We start from the raw sequence: 23,659 nt of genomic DNA on the forward strand, positions 1-23,659 counted from the left end.
TCAACTATACTTTAATTAAAAAAAGAAATATGTACATAATACACGTTGCAATGGGGCTTATTTAAATTTTAGCCGAAAACTACTGATTTAATAGTTACCATGACTACATTCTTGTGTATTTTGCTAAAAGAGTCATAAGAATTTTCTGTATGGCATATATCCATTTCTTTGCTTTAATGCCACTATATAATCTGCTTTATATTGGCTCACTATAATCTGGTTTCTTGTTCTAATCATGTTATCAAACAATTTCACAATGAATACTAATAATCACCACACTAATAAATTAAATCAATAATTTTCATCCCATCTTGCCTGACCTCTCAGTATTATTTGATATGGTGAGCTCTCTCTTTTTGGAAATTTTCTTGTGCCTTGCCTATAGGGACATTTGACTGCTTTTCCCCTTATTACTGTAGACTTTTCTCTTATTAAAAGCTCGACTTTCCTCCATAAATCCATAAAATGACAACTATATTGGTTCCAGGCATCTTTTCTTTTTCACTCTACCCTGTCAATCTAGGAAATGCTATCCATCTCCATGGTTTCAATTGCCTATATAACTATCAAGTGTATATTTCTAGTTCTGACCTTCCAAGCTTGAAACCTACTTGTCCACATGTATTTTATGGAAACACTTCTAACTAGCAACTCAACAGCAACAAATTAAGGGTCTTTCCCAAACAGAATTACTTCTAGGAATCACTACTTGAATAAAGAACAATAAAATTCCGCTGCAGACTCAGAAACCTAACATGGTTTATCAATTCCAATTTATCATATCCACTCAATCATAAAATCTATAAATGATTCCATCTAAATACATCAAGTTGTTTCTACTTCAACTGTCACTTCACCAAAAAGAATCATATATCTTTCACTAAGACTATGGAATAACATCACTTCCCAGTCTTTATTTTTTTCCACTTAGAATACAAATTTAATTTTACTACTGAAATCTGACTTGCCATCTAATAACTGAGAAACCTTCAATACCTTTCTCTTACTCTTACAATAAAACTACCATCCTTAAAATGGCCTACAAAGACCTTGTATAAACCACCACCTCATAAAACATGCATAAAGCAAACTGTTATTAATTGCTTACTATTAGTTATAAGCAAAATATACCAAATTCTTGTCCTAAATAAGCTTGTTGATTAGAAAACGAGAAAAATATAAATCAAATAATTCTACAATCAAACATAAAAACACAACTACGATCAGTATGAAAAAGTCCATTGAACTTTATGATCTCACAATAAAAGGGCTTGTTCCAGGCATTTAAGAAAAGGAAGGTTTAATCATTGTCTGAAAAAAACTGAGCAGAAATCTAAGATAAAGATTTAACTATTTTTTTAAAAACTTAAAGATTCCTCCTTTAGAGTACACCCTCATGTTCAAAGTATACAGATTATTTAAATCCTTCATAGACAGAAAACATACTTTGTATGGTTCTAGTTATTTATATTTAAGATTTATTTTGTGATCCATAATATGAGCTTGTTTGACTCGCATGCAAAAATGAATATTCTGTGTTAAGTGCAGTGTTCTATCACATATTATAAATGGCTTTCTAGAATCTCAACTATGACTATAGATTTGTTTATTTCTCCTTATGCAAATCAGCAAGGATTCATGATTTGGATTCACATACTTTGACTGTCTCTTATCAGGTATGAATAAACATTTATGGTTATTAAATTCACACGATGAATTGACCTCTTTATCATTATGAGCTTATTTTACTTTTGGTAATATTTTTCCTCTGGATATACACACCTAGGCTAAAATAGCCACCCTAGCATTCTATTAATGAGCTTTAGCATGGTCTATATTTTTCATCATTTTACTTTTATATACTTGTATCTTTATATTTAATGCATTTCTTAATATAAATTATTTGCATTCATATCTGATATTCTCTGCCTTTTTTATATTTAAGGCATTTATATTTAATGTAATTATTCATATATTTAGACTTAAAATCTATCATTTTGCTGTTTGTTTTCTATTCCTCTCATCTCTTCTTTGTTCCCCTTCTTCCCTTTTCATACCTTCTTTTGAATTAGTTGAGTATTACTTAGATTCTATTTTATCTCTTTTACTGGGTTATCAGCTATAACAGTTTACTTTCTTATTTTAGAAGTTACTTGTATTAGTTTTCTACTGCACCACAAATTACTACAACTTAGCATCTTTAAACAAGACATGTTTGTTGTCTTATACTTTCCATAGGTCAGGATTTCAGGCAGTTTCTATGGGGCAGAATTTTACCCCAAGGTTTCAATCAAGATATTAATTTGGGAGTAATCATTCCTGGAGCCCCAGCTACAGGGGGAACTGCTTTTAAACTTATTCAGATTGTTTGAAGAATCCAACTTCTAGTGGTTGTTTGACTGAGGGCCCCAACTTACTAGCTATAAACTAGAGTATATTTTCAGGTACTGGAGGCCACTCACAGTTCCTTGCTACATAATTCTCACAACAAGTTGTTCACAACACTCCTGTTTGCTTCTTCGAGGCCAGCAGGAGACTACCTCTCTCCAGTTTGCCATGGAGTATTTTTCTTTTCTCTCTCTCTCTTTTTTTTTTTTTTTTTTAAGGCTGCACCTGTGCCATATGGCAGTTCCTGGGCTAGGGTTCAAATCACAGCTGCAGCTGCAGGCCTATGCCACAGCCACAGCAATGCCAGATTTGAGCCACATCTATGGTCCATGCCATGGCTTGAGGCAACGCTGGATCCTTAACCCACTAAGTGAGGCCAGGGATGGAACCCGCATCCTCACAAAGACTTTGTCAGGTTCTTAACCCACTGAGCCATAATGGAAACTCCTATCATGGAGTATTATACAATGAAATGGTATCACAGGAGTGACAGGCCATCACCTTTCTCTAAGAAGTAGTCTAATCATCCTAATGACACCTCTTCAATATTACCATATTCTATTGTTTAGAAACAAGTCACAGGTTCCACCTGCACTCAAAAGGGAAAGATTAAACAAGAGTGACATATCTGTGGCCACCACAGGGTGTATCAGCACCATTGCTAAAGAGATGAGAGCATATGTTTTAATTTATGATGGTCTACCTTAATCTTCTAAACAACTTTACTTAAACAATAGATATTTGTTTTTCTCTCACATGTTTTGTGCTATATTTTACTTTTGCATATTTTAAAACCCACATCACATTGTTGCTATTTTTTACACAATGTATTCTATTCCTTTTTGAAAAAAAGATTTAAGTGTTAAGAAAAGCATGTTTTTACTCATGTAGTTACCATTTCCAGTGCTTTTCATTCCTTTGTATACATTCAGATTCTAATCTATTATAATTTTTCTTCTAATCGATAGACTTCTTTCACATATTTCACAGTACAAACCTGCTAATGATAAGACCCTTCAGCTTTTGTATGTCTAAAAGTGTCTCCAGTTAACTTTCATTTTTGGAAGGTATGTTTTGCATATATATATATAAACCAAAGGTGATTTTTTTAAAATTTTAATAATACTTTCAAGATGTTGCTACACTGTTCCTTGTACTGTTTCTAATAAGAAACTTACCATAAGTTAACTTACTTACGTTTCTCCATATATAACACAACTCCCACCCACCAAGCTGCTATTAGGATTTTCTCTTATCAGTGGTTTTGAGCTATGCAATTATTTTTCTTGTGCTTGGTGTTTGCTGAGCTTCTTGTATATGTGAATTTATACTTTTCAACAAATTTCAAATTCTGTTAATTCTTACATAATTCGCTTTTGTCCTCTCCTGTTGTCTCTCCTTCAGGAACTCTATTCACAGTTTATAAGGTTGTGGGAGATTGTCCCACAGTTCAATGTTGCTTTGTTCTTTTTATTTTGTATTTTAATTTTCTATTATTTCTAAGAAGCTAATTTTCTTAGTTTCTAAGGCTATGCCTTCAATTTCATTTATCTTTATTACGCTATGTTTAATCTTTCGAGGAACTACTAAACTGTTTTCCAAAAACAGATGCACCATTTTAGATTCCTACCAGCAACATCAGCAGTCCACTTTTCCACATCCTTATCTCTTATTACCTTTTTGACTACAGATCGTCTCATCTTTTTGAACTGCTAATATCCTTGTCTGTTGATTCTAACATCTATTTCTATTCTAATCAGTGATTTATTTTTCTCCTAAATATGGGTTTTCATTCCGTTTTTATTTTTTTGCCAGCTTGGTAGTTTTTAACTGGATATCAGACATTGTGAACTATACCTTATTGGTTGCTGGACATTTTCGTATTTCTAGAAATATTACTGAACTTTGGTCTGTCGTACACTTAAGTGACTTGTTAACCCTTAAATCCACTTGAGCGTTGTTTTTAAGATTTATTAGGAGGCAACAGTGCAGTGATCAGTCTAGAGCTAATGCCCTACTAAGATAAAACCCGATTGTGTACTCTAATCAAACCTGCATGGATTATGAAGTTTTCCAGCCTGGTTGGTGGAAAGTTACTATTTCTGACCCTAAGTTATCTCTGGGAATCTTTAAAATCCTTTCAGGGAAGTTTCCTCAGACACATGATGCCCAGTACTCAGTAAAATACTGGAGAAAACTCTGAAGAACCCCGTGTTCTCCCTCAGCTCAACTCTCCTTTCTGCTATACTCTGCACAGAACATTACTTGCCTTGGTTTCCCTCAGAATTCAGCTCCATCCTGTCAACACAAGTAATCCGCGGGCTCTGCCTAGGTTGCTTCTCCCTGCACCGCGTTCTGTAAAATTTTAAAGGAGTAAGTTTTTGAGCTAGTATTTGCTTCCTGGGCCTCCAGGATCATTATTCTTTACTGATGCCAAGTCTCAGAAGGCAGACCTGTGTTCTCCTTCCACAGCATAAAGGTAATACTGAGAACTGCCATACTACAAAGTTCTCCACTTTCTTGCGTAGTTTGAGAAGAACCGGCTGCCCGCTGCGAAGCGAACTCAAACCGCTTCCTCACAGCCTCCCCGCTAGTGCGCAGGCGTAGACCTTTGCGCAGGCGTAGACCTGCGCGGCCGCAGGACTCAGCAACAACTGCGCCTGCGCCAAACAGCAGGGCCCGCCAATGCGTGAATCTGTATCTTCCAATGAGGGCCCACGATAGTCCTTGTTTCCCACCCACTGACCGGACATCCAATTGTCAGCCCCGGCGCGCAGTCCGCGGGGATCCAAAGTGGACGGAGGATTGAGCCGAAGCACTGAACGGGGAAGGATGGAGGCGGCGGAGACCAAAGCGGAGGCTGCAGCCCGAGAGTAAGTGTCTACCGCCAGGTGGCAGCCAGGGATGGGCTGGGGCTGACCTTGCGCGCCCCCTCATAAAATCGGTGATCTCTGTCGACCCCTTAGAGCTTGTTGTGGTTCGGTTCCGCCGTGAAGTGATCCTGACCCTAGCCCCCCATTCTTAGGTTCTTGAGGTAACTGTTGCCTATTTCCTAGATTCATCCCTCTTCCAACACACGCTCTTTCACCGCTGCCTTCTAATGGACCGCTCCCTAACAAGGGAGAACTTTGTTCCCTTGTAAGACCGCTCCCTAACAAGGGAGAACTCTGGAGAGCCTGTGACACCCAGACCCCTGTCCTTAGCCTCTCCTCAAGTATTCTGAGACCCCGCCCCAAGCCTTGTGTTCTCTCAATGGAGGACTTCCCCATTACCCCCATTACCTGTCTCCCTTACACCTTTCAGAAACTCGGAAGTTTTCTCTTCAGTGAGACATTCCCTATTTAGTATCACAGCTCCTTCCTCACATTCCTTATTCCCTTGGCTTTTCTTATTTTTCCTTACAACACATAATCTCCGTGTGTCCTCTGTACACACACCATTCCTGGTCCCAGATGGCCCTCCAAGACTGTGTTGGATAAAAGTCAGGGCAAGACTCAGTATTAACACATATGTTCACATTTGTGCATGTACACACAAATTCTCTAGAACACAGGAGTCCGCAGTTTTCCCTGTTTTCTTATCCCTTCAGGGCCTTGGCCAAGGTGGCAGACATCCTGGAACCTACAGGTCTTCAGGAGGAGGCAGAACTGCCCGCCCAGATCCTGGCTGAGTTTGTGATGGTATGTACAAGATGGGAGCCAGCCTGTCAGAAGCCTAAGTCCTTCTGTTGAGATACTGGGCAGCATTAATGGTGAGCAAACTTCAAGGAAGCCTTGTTGACCTATAGTACTAGGAGTTAAGAATGTTCCCTGCCTCTACCCTCCCTCTGAACAGGACTCTCGGAAGAAAGACAAGCTCCTCTGCAGCCAGCTACAAGTAGTAGACTTCCTACAGAACTTCTTAATCCAGGAAGACACTGCGCAGGGCTTGGACCCCTTGGCTTCTGAAGACACAAGCCGTGAGTAGGCAAGGAGTTGGGATAAGGGCTGCTCTGAGTAAAGAAGGAAGGGAGACATCAGTCAGGTCAACTGTTTGACTGACGGGAAGACCGAGGCCCCATGTTGCAGAGAGGTGCACCCATCTCACTTATGCCCTCATTTTTCATGGCTTTTCTCAGGAAAGAGGGCAATTGAAGCCAAAGAGCAATGGAAAGAGCTGAAGGCCACCTACCAGGAGCATGTGGAGGCCATCACAAGTGCCTTGACCCAGGCACTGCCCAAGATGGAGGAGGCCCAAAAGAAGCAAGCACAGCTACAAGAGACCCTTGAACAACTCCAGGCCAAGGTGAACCCAGCATGAGGGAAGGGTAGGGTGGCACAGAGGAGGAGAAAAAGGGTGAACATGCTGGCTATCTTTTAAAATCCAACCATAAAAATGCACTCCCCCTGTCCTTGTTCCCCTGCTTTGCTTACCTCCAGAAGCAAGTAGCTGTGGAAAAACTCAGAATAGCCCAGAAGCAGTGGCAGCTGCAACAGGTAGGTCCATTCCCCTAGGAAATATCTCTTACCACCACCGTGCTATTTTATGAGCCAAGTCCTTTGCCTGAAAAACCTTCATCCCATTTCCTCCTGTGAAGCATTATAGTATGGATACTGACATGGACTTCAGTCATAGCATCACCACTTACCACTGCATGATCTTGGACAGTCACCTGACTTTCTGTGCTTCTGTTTCTTCATCTGTGAAATGGAGAAAATAATAGCATTTACCCTATGGAGTTGTAATGAGGTTTAAGTAATTAATACAGTTAAGTGCTTAAAGTAGTGCCAGGCACATAGAAAACCAAGTAAGTTTTGTCATCTTTGTGCCCCTCTGTCCAGACTGCCTTCACTTGGAAGAACTCATCCTGACCCTTCCATTTCTATAGGTCCCTGGTCCTACCTAGAATAAGTAGGGTCCCTTTTTCCTTTTGTGGGTCTGGACCTCCAGGTAGGTCTAGGCTGGAGAGGTTGGGGGAATGACTCTAAGACCTCAGCATCTGAGCAACTAAGCCTACCTTCTCACTCCTGGTAGGAGAAGCATCTGCAGCACCTGACAAAGGTTTCTGCAGAGGTGAAGGAACGTCAGATGGGAACTCAGCAGGAGTTTGAACGTCTGTATCAGGAACTTGGGGCCCTGAAGCAACAGGCAAGGCAGGAGCAGGACAAACTGCAGAGGTGAGGCTAGGAGCATGGGCTGCAAACCCAGGGTAGTCAAGCTGCTATTACCTCTCTTCACATAGACTTCTTCCTTCCAGGCATCAGACCTTCCTCCAGCTGCTTTACACCCTACAGGGTAAGCTGCTGTTCTCTGAGGCTGAGGCGGAGGCACAGATACCACAAGAACTGAACCTTCCTAAGGATAAGCCCCTGCAGCTGACCCAACCCCAGGAACAGAACCCTCAGGACATCATGGGAAGAGATGGAAGTGTGTCCTCTAAGGTGAGTGAAAGATGGAACAGATGGACAGGAAGGTAGAAAAGCTGTGGATAAACCTTACCCACTACCCATACCATGTCTCCTTAAGGTCGACAGCCCCCAGCCCATTGGAGATGCAAGCTTACCATGGCTTCCTGGGGCACAGCAACATGGGGAAGGATCCTAGAGCAGGTCAGAATCCAGCTCAGGCCATGGTGTCCTTGGACTTCAGGTATGGCAGGAGGGAATATATCTGGTCTGCCTGTGTCTGTTTCTGAGTTCCACTTTGTATGTATATGTATGTGTTTGTGTGAGTGTTTATTTCTGTGTCTGTGTTTGTTGCTTTCAGTATGCACTCCTCTGTGTGTCTGTTGCTGGGTTCATGGACAGTCAAGGTCACTGCCATGTATCAGAAAGAGATGGCATTCCTGATTGGAAGTATGGAAACTGCTATGTAGGAGAGAGAGATCAGTGACAGTTCTCAGAGTAGAAAACTCATTTTATGTATGAGGAAAGGACCTTCTTGTATGAGAAAGACATACAAGGTTTTGGTAGTAAGAAGTTTCAAGAGAGTGTTCCCTGTTCTAGGATGCCTTTTAGGTGGAGATTGAGACCTTGTGCACTCTGATGGTTTGCTCTGCTTTCCTGAGGAGTTCTTAGTTTTCTCTCAAATTATCCTTTTAAATGTGTCAGCCTCATCTTTCAGGTATGAAGTAAGATAGATACGGTTTTTTGAGGGCCTGCATCATTACTGGTTGAGGGGGGCTCAGAGAAGATTGAGGATACGCCATCAGTGAGTATACATGCCAAGAAAGGCTTCCTCAATCAACCTATCCCCCCTCCCTCCCACATGGTCCCTGCTATATATATAGCCTTCTGGCAATCACATATCCAGTCTCATTTTTCCTCCTACTGAGTGGGCCCCCTTATCCCTACAATCTGATTTCCTTTCTGGTCTCATATACCCCAAAATGTCTGCATATATTTATCTACCCACCCTGGGAAACTGGCTGTGGTTTGGGATGGTGTGGAGTTTCTGTGTCCTTGCACTTACTATAGCTAAATGAAAAGTCAGCAGGGAAGAGAAGACACTCACATGGAGCCCACCAGGCTGGGGCAGAAGAATAATATCCTGAGATACTCTAAGCCAAGGGACTGGGCAAGGAGTTTGGATGGTACAGCAAACTTCTGGGAACCAGATTTCTCTCAAGGAGTATGGAATACATCCACACACACTGAGGCCGAAAAGGAGGGGAGGCTTGAGCATCTGTAATGTTTAGAGCCCTTGAATTGACTGTGGCTGAAGCATCAAGATGGCCAGAATCATCTTGACTGACAAGCTCAGGAATTGGGATTTGCTTTCAGGTAGAAGCTGGACTTAAGCTTCAAGCTGTTCTCAGCCCTCTCTTAGGATTCCCTAAAGACTTTCCTTGTTTACTGATACTTGCCTAAGGTAGACATGTGCAAAGAGGGAAAATATCCCTGGGAAATTGTGGTCTCTTACACAAAGACATGGAGATTTATGAGTCCACAGAAATTGCTGAAAGGCCCTGCTGCCTTCTGGAGATTTTTTCTCTTCCCCTTTCCATTGAAAGAAGGGACACCAAAACCAGGGAAGAGCAGAAAGGAGCAGGGACTAGGCAGTGAATCAGCACAGTCCACACACTGTTACTCTGTCTTGACCAGAAGTCGTCTTGATAACTTAAAGTGAAGATTAAGCTTACTCTATTAAACAGATAGGAAAGCTTTCTTTTTCTCTTCTCTGTAAGAACAAAGTTTTTCTTTTTAAAGACAATTTATTTTGTGGTTAAACACATTTTAAAATTTTTTTTTAGTTTCAGTTTCGTATTTTCTATATATTGTTAATTTTTCCTAGGGATTTGTCATTTTCAAATTTTTTTAAGTTCGTATAAAGTTGTTATAATCTTTTTTATCTAAACCTGCAGCCCCTTTCAGGATGGTCTAATGTTATGTTCCTGATACTTTTTTTTTTTTGCTTAATTTTTTTTCCTTGGTCAATCCTTTCATGTTTTCATTCATTTTCAAATATTGAAAGATTGACTCTTGTGATCTGCTATTGTATGTTTGTTCTGATTCATTGACTTGTAGCAATATCTTGATCATTTTCTACCTTCTGTTTTTAGGTGAGGAATGTGCACTTTTTTGGTTAAACCATTTTTTATCAGATAACAATTATTTGTATTTGGATCTTTTTTTTCTCAAACACTTAAGGCTAAAAATTTCTTCTGGCTTCTTATTAGTATTTTTTGGTCATTCAATTCATAGAATTTTCTATTAAAATTGCCTATTTGATTCAAAAGTTTCTTAGAAAAATAATTTTGAATTTTTTTACTCTTTGTGAGAGGATAATCTAAGTTTATTCTAATTTGGTCAAAAAATGAGATCTATGTAACAAAAACTAAAATTTGGTGAGGGAAGCAGTTGTAGCCTCGAATGTGATTTTTGTTTAATGTTTCATATGGACTTAAAAAGAGTGTGTTTTAGAATTGTATGTAATGTTTTCTATATGTTTATCAGATTATGCTTATTGTATTTTTCACTTTATATCTTCTACAGACGTAATTTTTTGTTTTCTACCATCTTCTGAGAAGTGTTCAGGTCTCCAAATGACAGTGGATCTTTTTATTGTTTCTCTTGTTAACATCTGGATAGCAAAGCTAATCCCTTTGTTCCATCTTTACAAGTTTGAAATTTATGAAACTAAGGTCACTTAAGATATTCTACCCTGTTATGAAAACTATCTTTCCATTTTACAATCTTTCTGAAATTAGCATACCCCATTCCTGTCTTATAGAATTATGCAGCTTCTTGTATTACAATTTTTATATCTTCTCTTTGGGCCAAATATTGTGTGTAAGTTTTGAAGTATAGTGTGATATTAAATAAATTAGTGTTATTATTATTCCCACCACAGACTTTAAATGATGCTTTTGATACTTTGGACATTGGGCTCTGAGAAATGTAGTGAGTTTTGATATACTTTGCTCTTAAAACCCTGAATAATGTAGGCATTAAGGCTGAAAAATAGAGTCTCAAGAATCAACATCTTTTATGTTTATTTTAAAATATCATTTTGGGGGATATACATTCTTCTATTTATGTTTTTTAATCTGTATAACTGTTGATATGGTTATAAAAATGTTAATTTTTATGAAGCTCTGCAATATACAAAAATTAGATTTTAGATGCCATATTCAAATGCACTTCTAAATTTTAAGTTGTCAAGTGAACTTTAGTAAGCACACCTATGCAAGGTATGCATAATTCATTTCATCATGCATTTTATAGTAATTACACCCATGTGAAAGTGTTTATAATTACTTAAATGTGTTGATTACTACATACCTAAAATCATATTGAAATAGAAAGAAGAAGGGAAATATCTAGAAATATGCTTTTGGAAGATGACAGACTCTTGGAAATAAGAGATTATCACAAATAAACATTGCAAAATATACACAAATATATATATATATATAATCTAGTGTACAAATATTTTTTCTGTTTGTATATACTATAAAAAATAGGAAAAACAAACCTGAATAGGAAAAATCAAAATAGGGTTTATTTTATGAAAAAATGAAACTTTGTTTAAAATATGCTATCAAGTCTCTGTTACAAAATTATATTTCCAAAACATTGGTGCAGTTTTATTAATTAAAATGTTTTAAAAGTAGATATATTAAATTTTCATCCTGTTTATGTAACTTAGTAGATAAGAAGTTACACTGGGGATTTTGGCCATACCTGCAATATATGAAAGTTGCTGTGGCAATGCCAGATTCTTGACCCACTGTGCCACAGCAGGAGCTCCAAAAAGTTATGCTTTACAAGTGTCTTTGAGGAAAATACTTCTCTTTAGAGACCGAGGCCTGTCCACAGTCTCCATATTATATAAGCCTTGAATTAACCTGGCTAGATATTCTAGAAATTAAAAAAAGGAATTTGAAATAATTTATTGAAGTTCATCCTTATCTCTGCATTGTCTCATAAGATTATTCCATGAAGATAATAGACTCTCATGGCAAGCTATGCTCGTTTCTTGTTTGAAAACTCTACTCTTGATAATGACTGAAATGCCTAACTTTGTTCCAGTGTGCCATTTTCACATGAGAAAGAAGGGCAAAAGGAAAGAAATGATAAATTTAGTTGAACAATTCAGTTATAAAATATATAACATTTGTGTGAATATATATGTCTGTGTACATGCATACACATAACATTGGCAGAGGTGACGTAGATTAGCTGGAGGAAGTGAGAGTGACTACATGACAGATTTGACATCTTTTTCAAGTATAGATCATATTGTTAACTGTTCTCTAAAATTCCTCTTTACAGAAACATATCTTTGCATCCAAATATGAACATATATCAATGTTTCACATTTTAACAGTACTTACTAAATGTTCATTGGATCATCTTCAAGGAAGATTTCCCAAAGAGCTGCCTCTTGAGTGCAATATCAAACAAATGTAATTATCCAGAGGCAGATTTCATTATTTACTGAATGTCAGCTACGTGCTGAATGTAAGCTCTGAGAATTAAAAAAAAAAAAAAAAAAAATGAAGACAATCTGAGTTTAAATTTAGAGACAGGAAGGAAAAAAAATCTATGAAAAACTAATTCTAACAAAAATCATGTTTGTCTTTGTTAAGGACTAAGAATTGAAATGTTTTGGCAGCACCAAGGGTAATCATTCACACTAAACAGAAGGAACATCATAAGTACAGGAAGTGAGAAACTGGCAATTTCAGGAATGCAAGTGATAGTGGAACATGGGATATGCAGGAAGAAATGGGAGTAATGAGTTCATGAGGGCCCTGCCCCTTTGCCCTGCTGGCTATAGGAAGTCAAAGCCTTTACCCTGAAGCCAAGGAAAACTATTGAAATTTTCTTTCCTACTTGGGTAAAAGAATTTCAAGTTCTTTTTAATCTGTTGAAATAGAACCCTCAGGAAGTCACATCAATGGTGAGTATATTTATAAATTTCAGGCAGAATGCACATTTAGAAAGCAGTACAAATGCTTCCATCCCCCTGAGGTAAACTTAATCTCCCTGTCTAACCATTGCTTGGGATTTGCTATGACAGCAACTAAAGAGCTGAGATCCAATTTAGGCAATTAGATATCATATTAGAGCAACACAGGAGTGCAGCATAATGGAACCCTCTGTTTTAAAATGTTGCTACTTAAAAGTAAGTATAATACAATGATCATAATTATTAATAGTTACATATTATACTCACCAAAATAATCACTAAAGCAGTTCATTGATACTGGTATTCCTGGATGATAACAGTTATCAACCCAAACAAGTACAAACCAACTAGAAACTGATGAACCATGTATCCCAGAGCTCAGTGCTTTTTGGTTATTAGTCACTGAAGTCTCATGACTTTTTGAGCACATCGAAAAACATCTTTAGCAATGGAAAATCACTCATTGTGCCTGAGTAATATCCTACTTATCAAGGTTTTAGGAATTAACAGTTGAAAACAAGGGGAGAAAAAAAAACTCTTTAATATAAAATGTTTATATAAAGAATAGTGACCTACTTCCAATCAGTAGGAAATGAGTATTTTTTTTTAAATAACCTATGATACCATAGTAACTTTAATTTTAACAGTTATGTTGAACAGTATTCAGAGATTGTTGGAATGTAAAGAGAAGCTTTACATTAGGTACCTATGTCACCCCAGCACTAACAACAGGCTGTTTTCATAGGGTTTGTTGCAATATGGTCTTTATTATGTTGAGGTATTTTCCTTCTGTACCCAATATGCTGAGGGTTTTTATCATGAGATGATGTTCCATTTTGGCATTATGAGATGATATTCCATTTTGTCAGATGCCTTTTCTGCATCTCTTATGATGATCATGTGATTTTTATTTTTCTTTCTGTTAATGTGATGCATTATATTTATTGATTTGCATACATCGAACCAGGAGTAAACCCCCCTTGATCATGATGTATATGCCCTGTAATATGTTCTTAAATTCAGTTTGCTAATATTTTGTTGAGAATGTTTGCATTTGTATTCATCAGGAATATTGGTCTATAGGTTTTTAATACTGTCCTTATCTGACATTGATATAAGGATAATTCTGGCCTTCTACTTCTGTGAGGAGTTTGGAAGTGCTTTCTCCCTTAAATTTTTCAAAAAATTTGAGAATGATCGGTGTTCTTTAAATGGTTAACAGAACTTATAGTTAAAGCCATCTCATCCTGGTCTCTTTATGTTAGGAGGTTTTTGATTATTAATATAATCTGTTAACTATTTATTGATCTGTTTAGCTTTTTTTTTCTTTATTCAGCCTTAGTAGATTTTTGTTTCTAGAAATATAGCCATTTCTGCTCAGTAATATAATTTATTGGCATATAATTGTTTATAATAATCTTTTATGACCCTATGCATTTCTATAATATCAGTTAAAATGTCTTTTTCATTTTTAATTTTATTTCAGTCATCTCACTTCCTTTTCTTAGTTTATTTAGCTAATGGTTTATAAATTTTGTTTATCTTTTTGAAAAAAACGGGTTTTAGATTCATTGATCCCTTCCATTGTTTTTCTGGCCTACATTCCATGTATTTCTACTCTAATCATTATAATTTCCTTCTTTCTAACTTTGGGCTTAATTTGTTTTTCTGTTTCAGGAGTAGGCTTTAGGATGTTTATTTGAGGTCTTTCCAGTTTATTAAAATATGCATTTACTGCTATTAACTTTCCTCTCAGAACTGCTTTTGCAGCATCCCGCAGCATTTGCAATATTTTCATTTGTTTTGAGATAATTTTCTGTTTCTCTTGATTTCTTCTTTGATCCAGTGGCTGTTTAGTTTCCACATATTTGTAGATTTTTCCAGCTTTCTTCTTGTTGATTTCTAGTTTCATACCATTGTGGTCAGAAGAGGTGGTTGGTATGATTTCAGTCTTAAAATTGCTAAAATTGATTTTATAGCCTATCATATTATCTATCCTGGAGAATGTTCTGTGTGCACTTGAGAAAAATGTGTTCTGCTCTGTTCTATACATGTCTGTGAAGTCAGTTTGTTCTAAAATATGGTGCAGTTCCCAATATACATTCCCACCAACAGTGTGGGAGGGTTCCCTTTTCTCCACCCCCTCTCAAAGGAAACCATAAAAAACCAAAAAGACAACCTATGGAATAGGAGAAAATAGTTTCAAATGATGCAACTGAGAAGGGCTTAATCTCTAAAATATACAAACAACTTACACATCTCAACAGCAAAAAAAAACAACCCAATTGAAAAATTGACAAAAGACCTTTCTCCAAAGAAAGATATACAGATGGCCAACAAGCACATGAAAAATGCTCCACATCACTGATTATTAGAGAAATGCCAATCAAAACTACTATGAGGTACCACCTCACACCAGTCAGAATGGCCATCATTAACAAGTCAACAAACACAGTCGATTTTATCACCAGCACATCAAAAAAGTAACCGCACCAATAGGCAATAATGAGAGAGCAAATCTTTAAGAATACTTCTATGTTGATTTTCTCATGAAGCAAGAGTTAGGTGAATTGCTAAAATAATAATAACAACTACTATTAATTGAGCATCTACTATGTACTATATGCTGCACTAGTCACTTAATGTACATCATCTCTGAGCTTCACAGTAACTCTTTTATGGAGATTTTATTATCTCTTTTTCTGATGAAGAGATGAAGCTGAGACTAGTCTGAGGTCCCCTAGTTGGTGAGAAGCAGAGCTGAGAATCACCTTCAGGTGGGCCTGATGCTGTCCTATGTGAGGCAGCAGCAGCTAGGGACTTTCGGTTTGGCTTTCTGAGATGGAGATTAGTGTCCAAAATGACCAAACTGTCACTAAATAAATGAATAAATAAATAAAATATGGTACAATTCCAACATTTCTTTGTTGACTTTCTGTTTGGCTTATCTATCCATTGCTAACCAGAGTATTGAATTCTCCTGTTATTTTTGTATCATCTCTTTCTCCCTTCAGTTTGTTAATATTTGCTTAATACATATCAGTGATCCAATGTTGGCTGTGTATATATTTGCAATTGTTATATCTTAATTTGTCAACCTCTTTATTATTATGTAATGGCTTTCTTTGTCTCTTGTTATTGTTTTTGGCTTAAAGTTTTATTTTGTCTGATATAAGTATAGTTATCCCTTCTTTCCTTTGATTGTGGAATGGAATATCTTCTTTCATCCCTTCTCTTTGAAACTATATGTGTCTTTTTGTTCTTAATTGAAGCATATAGTTTGATTTACAAAGTTGTGATAGTTTTAGGTGTATAGAAAAGTGATTCAGTTGTATATGTATATATATATGTGTGTGTGTGTGTATATATATATATAATTTTTTAGATTCTTCTCCCTGATAGGTTATTATAAGATATCAAATATAGTTCCCTGTGCTATATAAGAGAACTCTATTGTTTATATATTTTATATATAATAGTCTGTATCTGTTAATCTCCAACCCTTAATTTATCCCTCCCCCTCCCCTTTGGTAACTATAAGTTTGTTTTCTATGTCTATGAGTCTATTTCTATATTGTAAATTTGTTCATTTGCATCTTTTTTTAGTATCCACTTTTTAATAATATAATATTTGTCTTCATCTGTTTTACTTCACTTAATATAATCTCTGGGTCCATCCATGTTGCTACATATAGCATTATTTCACTCTTCTATGGCTAAGTAATATTCCACAGTATAAATATACCACATCTTTTCATCCATTCATCTGTTGGTGGACATTTAGGTTCTCTTCATGTCTTGGCTGTTGTAAATAGTGCTGCTATGAATATTGGGATCCAGCATGTGTCTTTAGATCTGAATGAGTCCTCTATAAGCAGCATATAGTTGGGTCTTATTTTTTTTTATCCATTTAGCCACTCTATGCCTTTTGATTAGGAAATTCAGTCTGTTTCCATTTAGAGTGATTGTTGATGTAAGGAGTTAATACTGCCGTCTTATCATTTACCTTCATGTTATTGTATATCTTCATCCCCCCCACCCCCGACTTTCTGCCTGCTTTTGTAAATTTGGTGGTGTTCCATTGTGGTATGCTCAGTATTCCTGTTTTTAATGTTTGTGAATCTATTTTATAGTTGCAATGAGGCTTACATAACACATCTCATAAATAAAACAGTCCATTTTATTTTTTTATTTTTATTTTGTTTTTTTTTTTTTGCCTTTTCTAGGGCCGCTTCCACGGTATATGGAGATTCCTGGGCTAGGGGTCTAATCAGAGCAGTAGCCACTGGCCTACGCCAGAGCCACAGCAACACAGGATCCAAGCCGCGTCTACAACCTACACCACAGCTCACGGCAACGCCAGATCCTTAACCCACTGAGCAAGGCCAGGGATCGAACCCGCAACCTCATGTTCTTAGTCGGATTCGTTAACCACTGTGCCATGACAGGAACTCCAAAACAGTCCATTTTAAACTGAAAATAACTTATCTTCATTCTCCTAAAAGAATGCATTCTTTTACTCCTCTCCTTTTAGGTTTTGGGTTTGATTGAGGTATAAGTGAACATATATAACATACAGTCTCAAGTGTACAACATAAAGATTGCAAATTGACCAACATAATAAGTCTAGTTAAATATCTGTTGCCATACATAGTTACAAAAACATTTCTCTTGTGATAGGGACTTTTAGATTTATTCTCTTAGCAACTTTAAAATATGTCATCATTATTAGTTATATTTTACATTTTAATGTTTTTGTTGTCACAATTTACTTTTTGTGCTGTCAATTGAAATTATAGCAATTATACTTATTGTTAATATTATTTTCCTTTAACCTTATAGCATAGCTAATGATTAAAACAGCATCCTAATATAGTGTTACAGTTTTGTAATTCTGATGGTATTTTTTCATCAGTACCAGTGTGTTATGTACTTTCATATGTTTTCATTCCACTGATTAGCAATCTTTTCATTCCAGCTTGAAGAATTTCTTTCAGTCTTTCTTTCAAGTTAAGTCCAGTAATGCTTGTCTGGGAAAGCCTTTATTTCTCCTTCACCTCTGAAGGATAACTTTGCCAGATAAAAGCATTCTTGACTGTTAAGTTTTATCCTTCAGCACTGAATGTCTCTTCTGGCCTGTAGAGTTTCTACTGAGAAATCTGCTTATAGCCTAATGAAGGTTCCTTAGTAGGTTACTTTCTTTTTATTCCCTGATTGCCTTTAAGATTATTTCTTTGTAATTGATTTTTTACAGTTTCATTACAGTGTGTCTTGGATAAGATCTTTTTGCACTCAGATAATAAGGTGGCTCTGTTACCTTTTGGACTTGTATGTCCAATTCCTTCCCCAGGTTGGGAAATCCTCAGCTTTTTTTTTTTTTTCTTTAAATAAATGTTCTTCTCCCTTCTCCCCTTCTTCTCTTTGTAATATACCAATTATTCTTATATTTGCTTTTCTGATTGAAAATGATAGCTGTCATAGGGATTCTTTACTATTTTAAAATCTCAGTTATCTCACCTGTTTAACTGAATTATTTCTATATTCCTATTCTCCAAGTTCTTTATTCTTTCTTTTGTCTCGTCTATCCTATTATCGATGCCTTATATTGCATTCTTCATCTTATTCACTAAATTTTTCAGTTCCAGAAGTTCTGTTTGCTTTTGTAAAAATTTTAATCTCTTTGGTAAATAACTCCTTAAGTTCATTATTTTTATTCCTAAGTACATGGAATTGCATTTTGAGTTTTCTTGTAGCTCTTTGAATTTCTTCATGACAGCTATTTAAAAGTATCAAATTGCAATATTTTGTGCCTTTGAATTTGGTTGCTGGAAGAATTATCATTTTCTTTTTGTGATGCCATCATTCCTTGATTTTTCATAATGTTAAGGATGTACGTTTCTCCTTTCACTTTTGAAGTAACAGTCACTTTCCTAAATTAAGGATTTCTGTTTACTTTGAATCTTATGGTTCAATAGGCTCATTTTTAGAATCCTTTTTTATTCCAGAAGGTGGCACTATAGCTCAAGTTTGTGGTTTCTCCTATAGGCAGTGGCTCTTGAGGATGCACTAGCCACTGGAATAAGGAGTTGAGGGGAGGTATGGACTTAGGACCTGGGATATTGGGGCTGTCTGCAAGATCAATGAGAGGATACTCAAGAGGGGCACACCCAGAGGTTCATGGGCAGATCTTTGAAGTCTCTTAGCAGACAGCAAGAAACATGGCACTTTGATACTTTTATCGGCTTATTTTCCTTTTCTCTCTCTCTCCCCAGTCACAGAGGTCCCTCCTCAGCTTCTGGAGAGAAGCAGGTCCCTCTAGCCGCAGCCTGCACCGCGATGTTGACATCACTCTTCCAGTAGTGAATAAAATGATTTTGGCCTTTGTGTTATATTCTTCATCTTTAGAAACACCCAACAACTAGGGGGTAATTTAAGGGAACTATTTTTGTTAAAAGGCTTTTCAATAAGATAATATTTTCTGGTAGACATACTATAAAATTTAATTTCAATTTGGAAACTTAGGGTATTGAGCTGTTTGATATTTATTTTGTTTTTTCCAGCTGGGTATCTTGAGCATTAGATGTTTTTTAATATATGTGCATTTATGTATATTCTAAGATGTGAAGTCAGGCATTATCTTCTCTTTATAAATTTAATTTATTTTGTGTTATTTTTTTAAGGAGTCATTTATTTCAATCATGAAAACACCTGGAAGCTGCAGGAAACTCATCTCATTTTGTTGTAGTACTGATTGCTATCAATGGTTTGCTATTTTTTACCTGAGTATCCTGTTTATTTGTAAAGAAACTAAATGACAGTCTAGCTCATTTTTAAATTTTGTATTAGAAGCAGAGTTTACAGTTAGTACTATCTTAGAATTCAAAGATGTTTGCTTCCCGGGTGTTCATCTTAGTTTGACATTATTAAAGTTTCATAATGAACTTAGGTTGAGGTTTGTCTGATATTTTCTTTATGGTTAAGTATATGAAATTATACATAATGTAACATATTAAAAATTGAAAATCTCTAATCCAGGTATCACTATCTGTGTTTGGCGGAAATCTAGATGAAGAATCTCCACCCTCATAACAAATCGTCCAAAGATTTCCATAAATTTTCATACTGTAGTAATACTGTAGTCCTCAGTCCCTTGATTTGCAATTTCTGTAGCCCCTTGAGACATTATGTATTAATGTCCCTCTTGCATGAGTAACTATCTCATTGATTTTACTCTTATACTACTGATTAAGAAACCACACTCCTAGTACTGCTCATACTTTGTTGAGCTTCTTTGAAGATGGTTTTTGCTGAATAGCATATACCAAGGAAAACAAAGAAAATTGAACATACTAATTCTCTTTACTTATTTAACTTATGTTATCATAAGTATATCTAACATGAGATAAGTACTGTGAAGGCAATAAGAATCTCTTTGAACATTACATTTTCCTTCTTGAAATGGTCTTTCAAAAATCCACTTGATGGAGTTCCCGCCGTGGCGCAGTGGTTAACAAATCCGACTGGGAACCATGAGGTTGTGGGTTCAGTCCCTGCCCTTGCTCAGTGGGTTGATGATCCGGCGTTGCCATGAGCTGTGGTGTAGGTTGCAGACGTGGCTCGGATCCCGCGTTGCTGTGGCTCTGGCGTAGGCAGGTGGCTACAGCTCCAATTCGACCCCTAGCCTGGGAACCTCCGTGTGCCATGGGAGCGGCCCAAAGAAATAGCAAAAAGACCAAAAAAAAAAAAAAATCCACTTGAATTTCCTAGACTAAAAGAAGTGAGTTTAGTTAACCATTTATGATATTATCTTAACACAAACAATTCAAGAATTCTTTGATCGCAAACATTTTCGAATACTTAGCAATAGGTTTATAATTTGAGTCTAAAAAAAAGTTGTTGCCATATTATGGTATGCCAAATTCTAATTGGCTTTGGTCTCTATAGGTGTAAATTGTTCTGTGTGAAAGTTAGTACTAAAGGCCATTCCCAGCTCCCACTGTCATAACAGACATCAGTAGTCAGTCCTGTCTCTTACCTAAGGGCAGTAAATGTGACGGACCATTTCTTCCCACCCTTCCATCCCCCCATCCCACATTACTGCATTCACTTACTACTAATTGTTAAATATTTGGTATATAAGATAAAATATTTTTGCTGTAACTACTAAAATATGTTAAAATTAACATACCATAAATATACTGCCGAAATATGTAAAGTAGGGTCCTGATGCCACATGAAGTGCAATAGATCCAGGGAATTGGTTATAGTGGAATGTGAAAGGTATGTTCTGTCAAGGAATTTTTGAGTAATCTATATTCTAGACAAATAAACTGAGAAAAAAAATCAAAATATACAATATATAGGATAAGAATATGTCCAGGAGAGTGGTAATGTGGCTGAAGGAAAGTTGTATGTGCATGTGTGACTAGGACAGAATTATGACTAGACTGCAGAGACAAGTGGACAAGTTATAGTAAATGATGTCCTAAAAAGTATGAACCTTAGAAACAAAACAAATAGGTTTGAAATGTAAGTTAATTTTTTATCTGTTTACCTTCTTAGTATTGATTTTGTCACCTACCTGATTGTCTTTTCAGTGAAAATAGCAGATTTTTGTCAGTTTACAATTTTTAAATATTGAACATCTATACTATTAGACAATAACTAATTGTTTTTATTACCATTTATAGATTAAATAAGAATTAGATGTTTTGCATAAAGGAAAAAAATGCTAGCAATAGTTATGCTCTTCAAATTCTGGACCATTATGTTCAGAGTTTCTTTCCATATATTATAGTTGCCCCCTCCCCATTCCCCCACCACACAGATAACACACATAAATTACTTTTTTAAAGTCACTGCAAGAATTCAAATATGTTATCTGGGAAAACAGTATTACTAAGCTTTGGTTCTTAAAATTCATGTGCTTTAGAGTCACATGGAGTTGTTATTTTTAAATACCAGTTTCAGTCATCTCTCTGGGAGATTCTAGTTCCCAATTCCTGGTTTAGATTTTACATATTTAACAAATACTCAGATTATAATGCAGTGAATTTAGGAACCATTTTGTGAGAAACATTATACTGTTTTTCATTAAGACTTTAGTATTCATTATATTATCAACTTGCTATGTAGTCCTTGAGACTGAAGAAACAGACATAGGCATTTTAAAAAGGATTAGAGATCCAGAAAAAAAAAAAAATAGAATACTGGAATATAGGAAGAGTTGAATATTTTGATATAATGCAAACACTAGGTTGTATCAGAAGTCTGAAGTCAGAGGTGGCGCTTTAGGGCTGCACTGGAAGTACATGGAAGTTCCCAGGATGGGGGTCCAAACGGAGCTACAGCTGCTGGCCTACACGACACCCACAGCAATACCAGATCCGAGCCACATCTGCAACCTACACCACAGCTCATGGCAACGCCAGATCCTTAACCCACTGAGCAAGGAATCAAACCTGCATCCTCATAGATCCTGGTCGGGTTTGTTAACTGCTGAGCCACAATGAGAACTTCTTCATCTCAATTTAAAAACTGAAAAAAAATGTCAGCTGCAAATGGAATTTTGGTCAAAGTTTCATTAAAGTCTCCATTTCTCACCCCGAAGTTGAAAAACTATGTTACCACATAGAACTTCTCTTGCTATTCCTTCAATCTCTTTCTCTCATGCAGTGCTTAAATCTGTGATTTGAAGAAATTATTGCTGAAATATTATTTATAGCTAAAATATATGTGACAAATCATAAAGTATACCTGTGTTCTTAGGAAAACTGAACAGTTAAAATCATTTTTCCTCACACTTAGAAGGATATACAGAGATTATAAACCCTCTTACCTTGAGTTTTAAAATGACTAATGAATTCTCCCTCTACTGACCCTTGCTCTGAAAAACAGACAAAAGTATATATGCTCAGCTACAACGTGTAAATCAGGGAAATTGCTAAATTGTACTTCTGAGTTTAAAATGTTTTATTTGTCTGTCTTCTTTGAGAAATTAATTTACTCAATTGCTGCATTTTCTCTGCTGTGAGTCATTTAATTGTGCACATTATTACCAATATTTGTACTTTTACTTTTTGCTTTTCACATCACTTGCAATACTTTGTGTCTAACATGTTTCTCAGTCTCTTTACTCTAGCCTGAAAAATCTATGAAAAGGTGTATGAATCACCATCATAAATGATTTTCAAATTTTGCTTTTAGGAAGTTCTTGCAGTATCATAATTCAGTGTTATTATTTTGGATCCAAGTACACTTGAAAATTTCATGCTTCAATAGGAAGTTTTTTTTTTTAAGGCTATAGTGATTTCCTTTGAATTGCTTTCTAATTTCCAGAAGTTACACATCATTTTTCACATATTAATAATTTCTTTGTAATTATTTCTCCAGTTCACTCTCTGCCCTCACCCTTCCCCTCCCACCACTAAACATGAACAGATGGGGGTGAGAACTGTTTAGGATGGTGAAGTTTGAGGATGGCTGATTTTTCCTATTTATCCCCTGAACTTTTTGGTCTTGAAGATTGTTTACCCATAAACAACATTTTATAATATTATCTTTTTTAAATGTGATAAAGTAATCTCAGTTATCATCTTTATGTCACAAGTATAATAATGAGAGCATTCCCGTTGTAGCTCAGTGGGTTACAAACCCAACTAGTATTCATGAGGATGCAGGTTCAATCCCTGGCCTCACTCATTGGGTTAAGGATCCAGGATTGCCATGAGCTGTGGTATAGGTCGCAGACAAAGCTTGGCTCCAACGTTGCTATGGCTGTGGTATAGGCCAGCAGCTGCAGCTCTGATTTGACCCCTTGCCCGGGAACTTCCATATGCCACACATGTGGCCCTAAAAAAGGAAATAAATAAGTTTT

The 23,659-nt window shown here is 36.4% G+C and overlaps 1 protein-coding gene across 4 annotated transcripts; it reads left to right on the forward strand.

Moving 5' to 3' along the window:
* ZWINT (ZW10 interacting kinetochore protein) lies at nucleotides 5,062–19,728 on the forward strand. 4 transcript variants are annotated; one of them, XR_002338428.1, is made up of 10 exons: nucleotides 5,099–5,261; nucleotides 5,978–6,068; nucleotides 6,223–6,346; nucleotides 6,506–6,672; nucleotides 6,807–6,863; nucleotides 7,402–7,544; nucleotides 7,625–7,808; nucleotides 7,894–8,016; nucleotides 8,478–9,149; nucleotides 19,056–19,728. XR_002338428.1 is itself a non-coding variant. In XM_013983492.2 (9 exons), exons 1-8 carry the CDS (start codon nucleotides 5,221–5,223, stop codon nucleotides 7,969–7,971), a joined length of 885 nt encoding a protein of 294 aa, XP_013838946.1. In that variant the 5' UTR covers nucleotides 5,062–5,220; the 3' UTR covers nucleotides 7,972–8,016; nucleotides 8,478–12,368. The 4 variants fall into 4 exon arrangements, 3 of the variants coding, with proteins under 3 accessions (XP_013838946.1, XP_013838948.1, XP_003359332.1); XM_013983492.2 differs by lacking the exon at nucleotides 19,056–19,728 and having other exon boundaries at nucleotides 5,062–5,261; nucleotides 8,478–12,368; XM_013983494.2 differs by lacking the exon at nucleotides 19,056–19,728 and having other exon boundaries at nucleotides 5,098–5,261; nucleotides 8,860–12,368.

This window comes from Sus scrofa, chromosome 14, assembly GCF_000003025.6.
Source record: "Sus scrofa isolate TJ Tabasco breed Duroc chromosome 14, Sscrofa11.1, whole genome shotgun sequence".
Classification (NCBI taxonomy): Eukaryota; Metazoa; Chordata; class Mammalia; order Artiodactyla; family Suidae; genus Sus; species Sus scrofa.

Coding starts and splice junctions, on each gene's coding strand:
- ZWINT (XM_013983492.2), top strand. CDS start 5,221: ATGGAGGCGGCGGAGACCAAAGCGGAGGCTGCAGCCCGAGA. Junction 5,262..5,977: donor GCGGAGGCTGCAGCCCGAGA/GTAAGTGTCTAC, acceptor TTATCCCTTCAG/GGCCTTGGCCAAGGTGGCAG. Junction 6,673..6,806: donor TTGAACAACTCCAGGCCAAG/GTGAACCCAGCA, acceptor GCTTACCTCCAG/AAGCAAGTAGCTGTGGAAAA.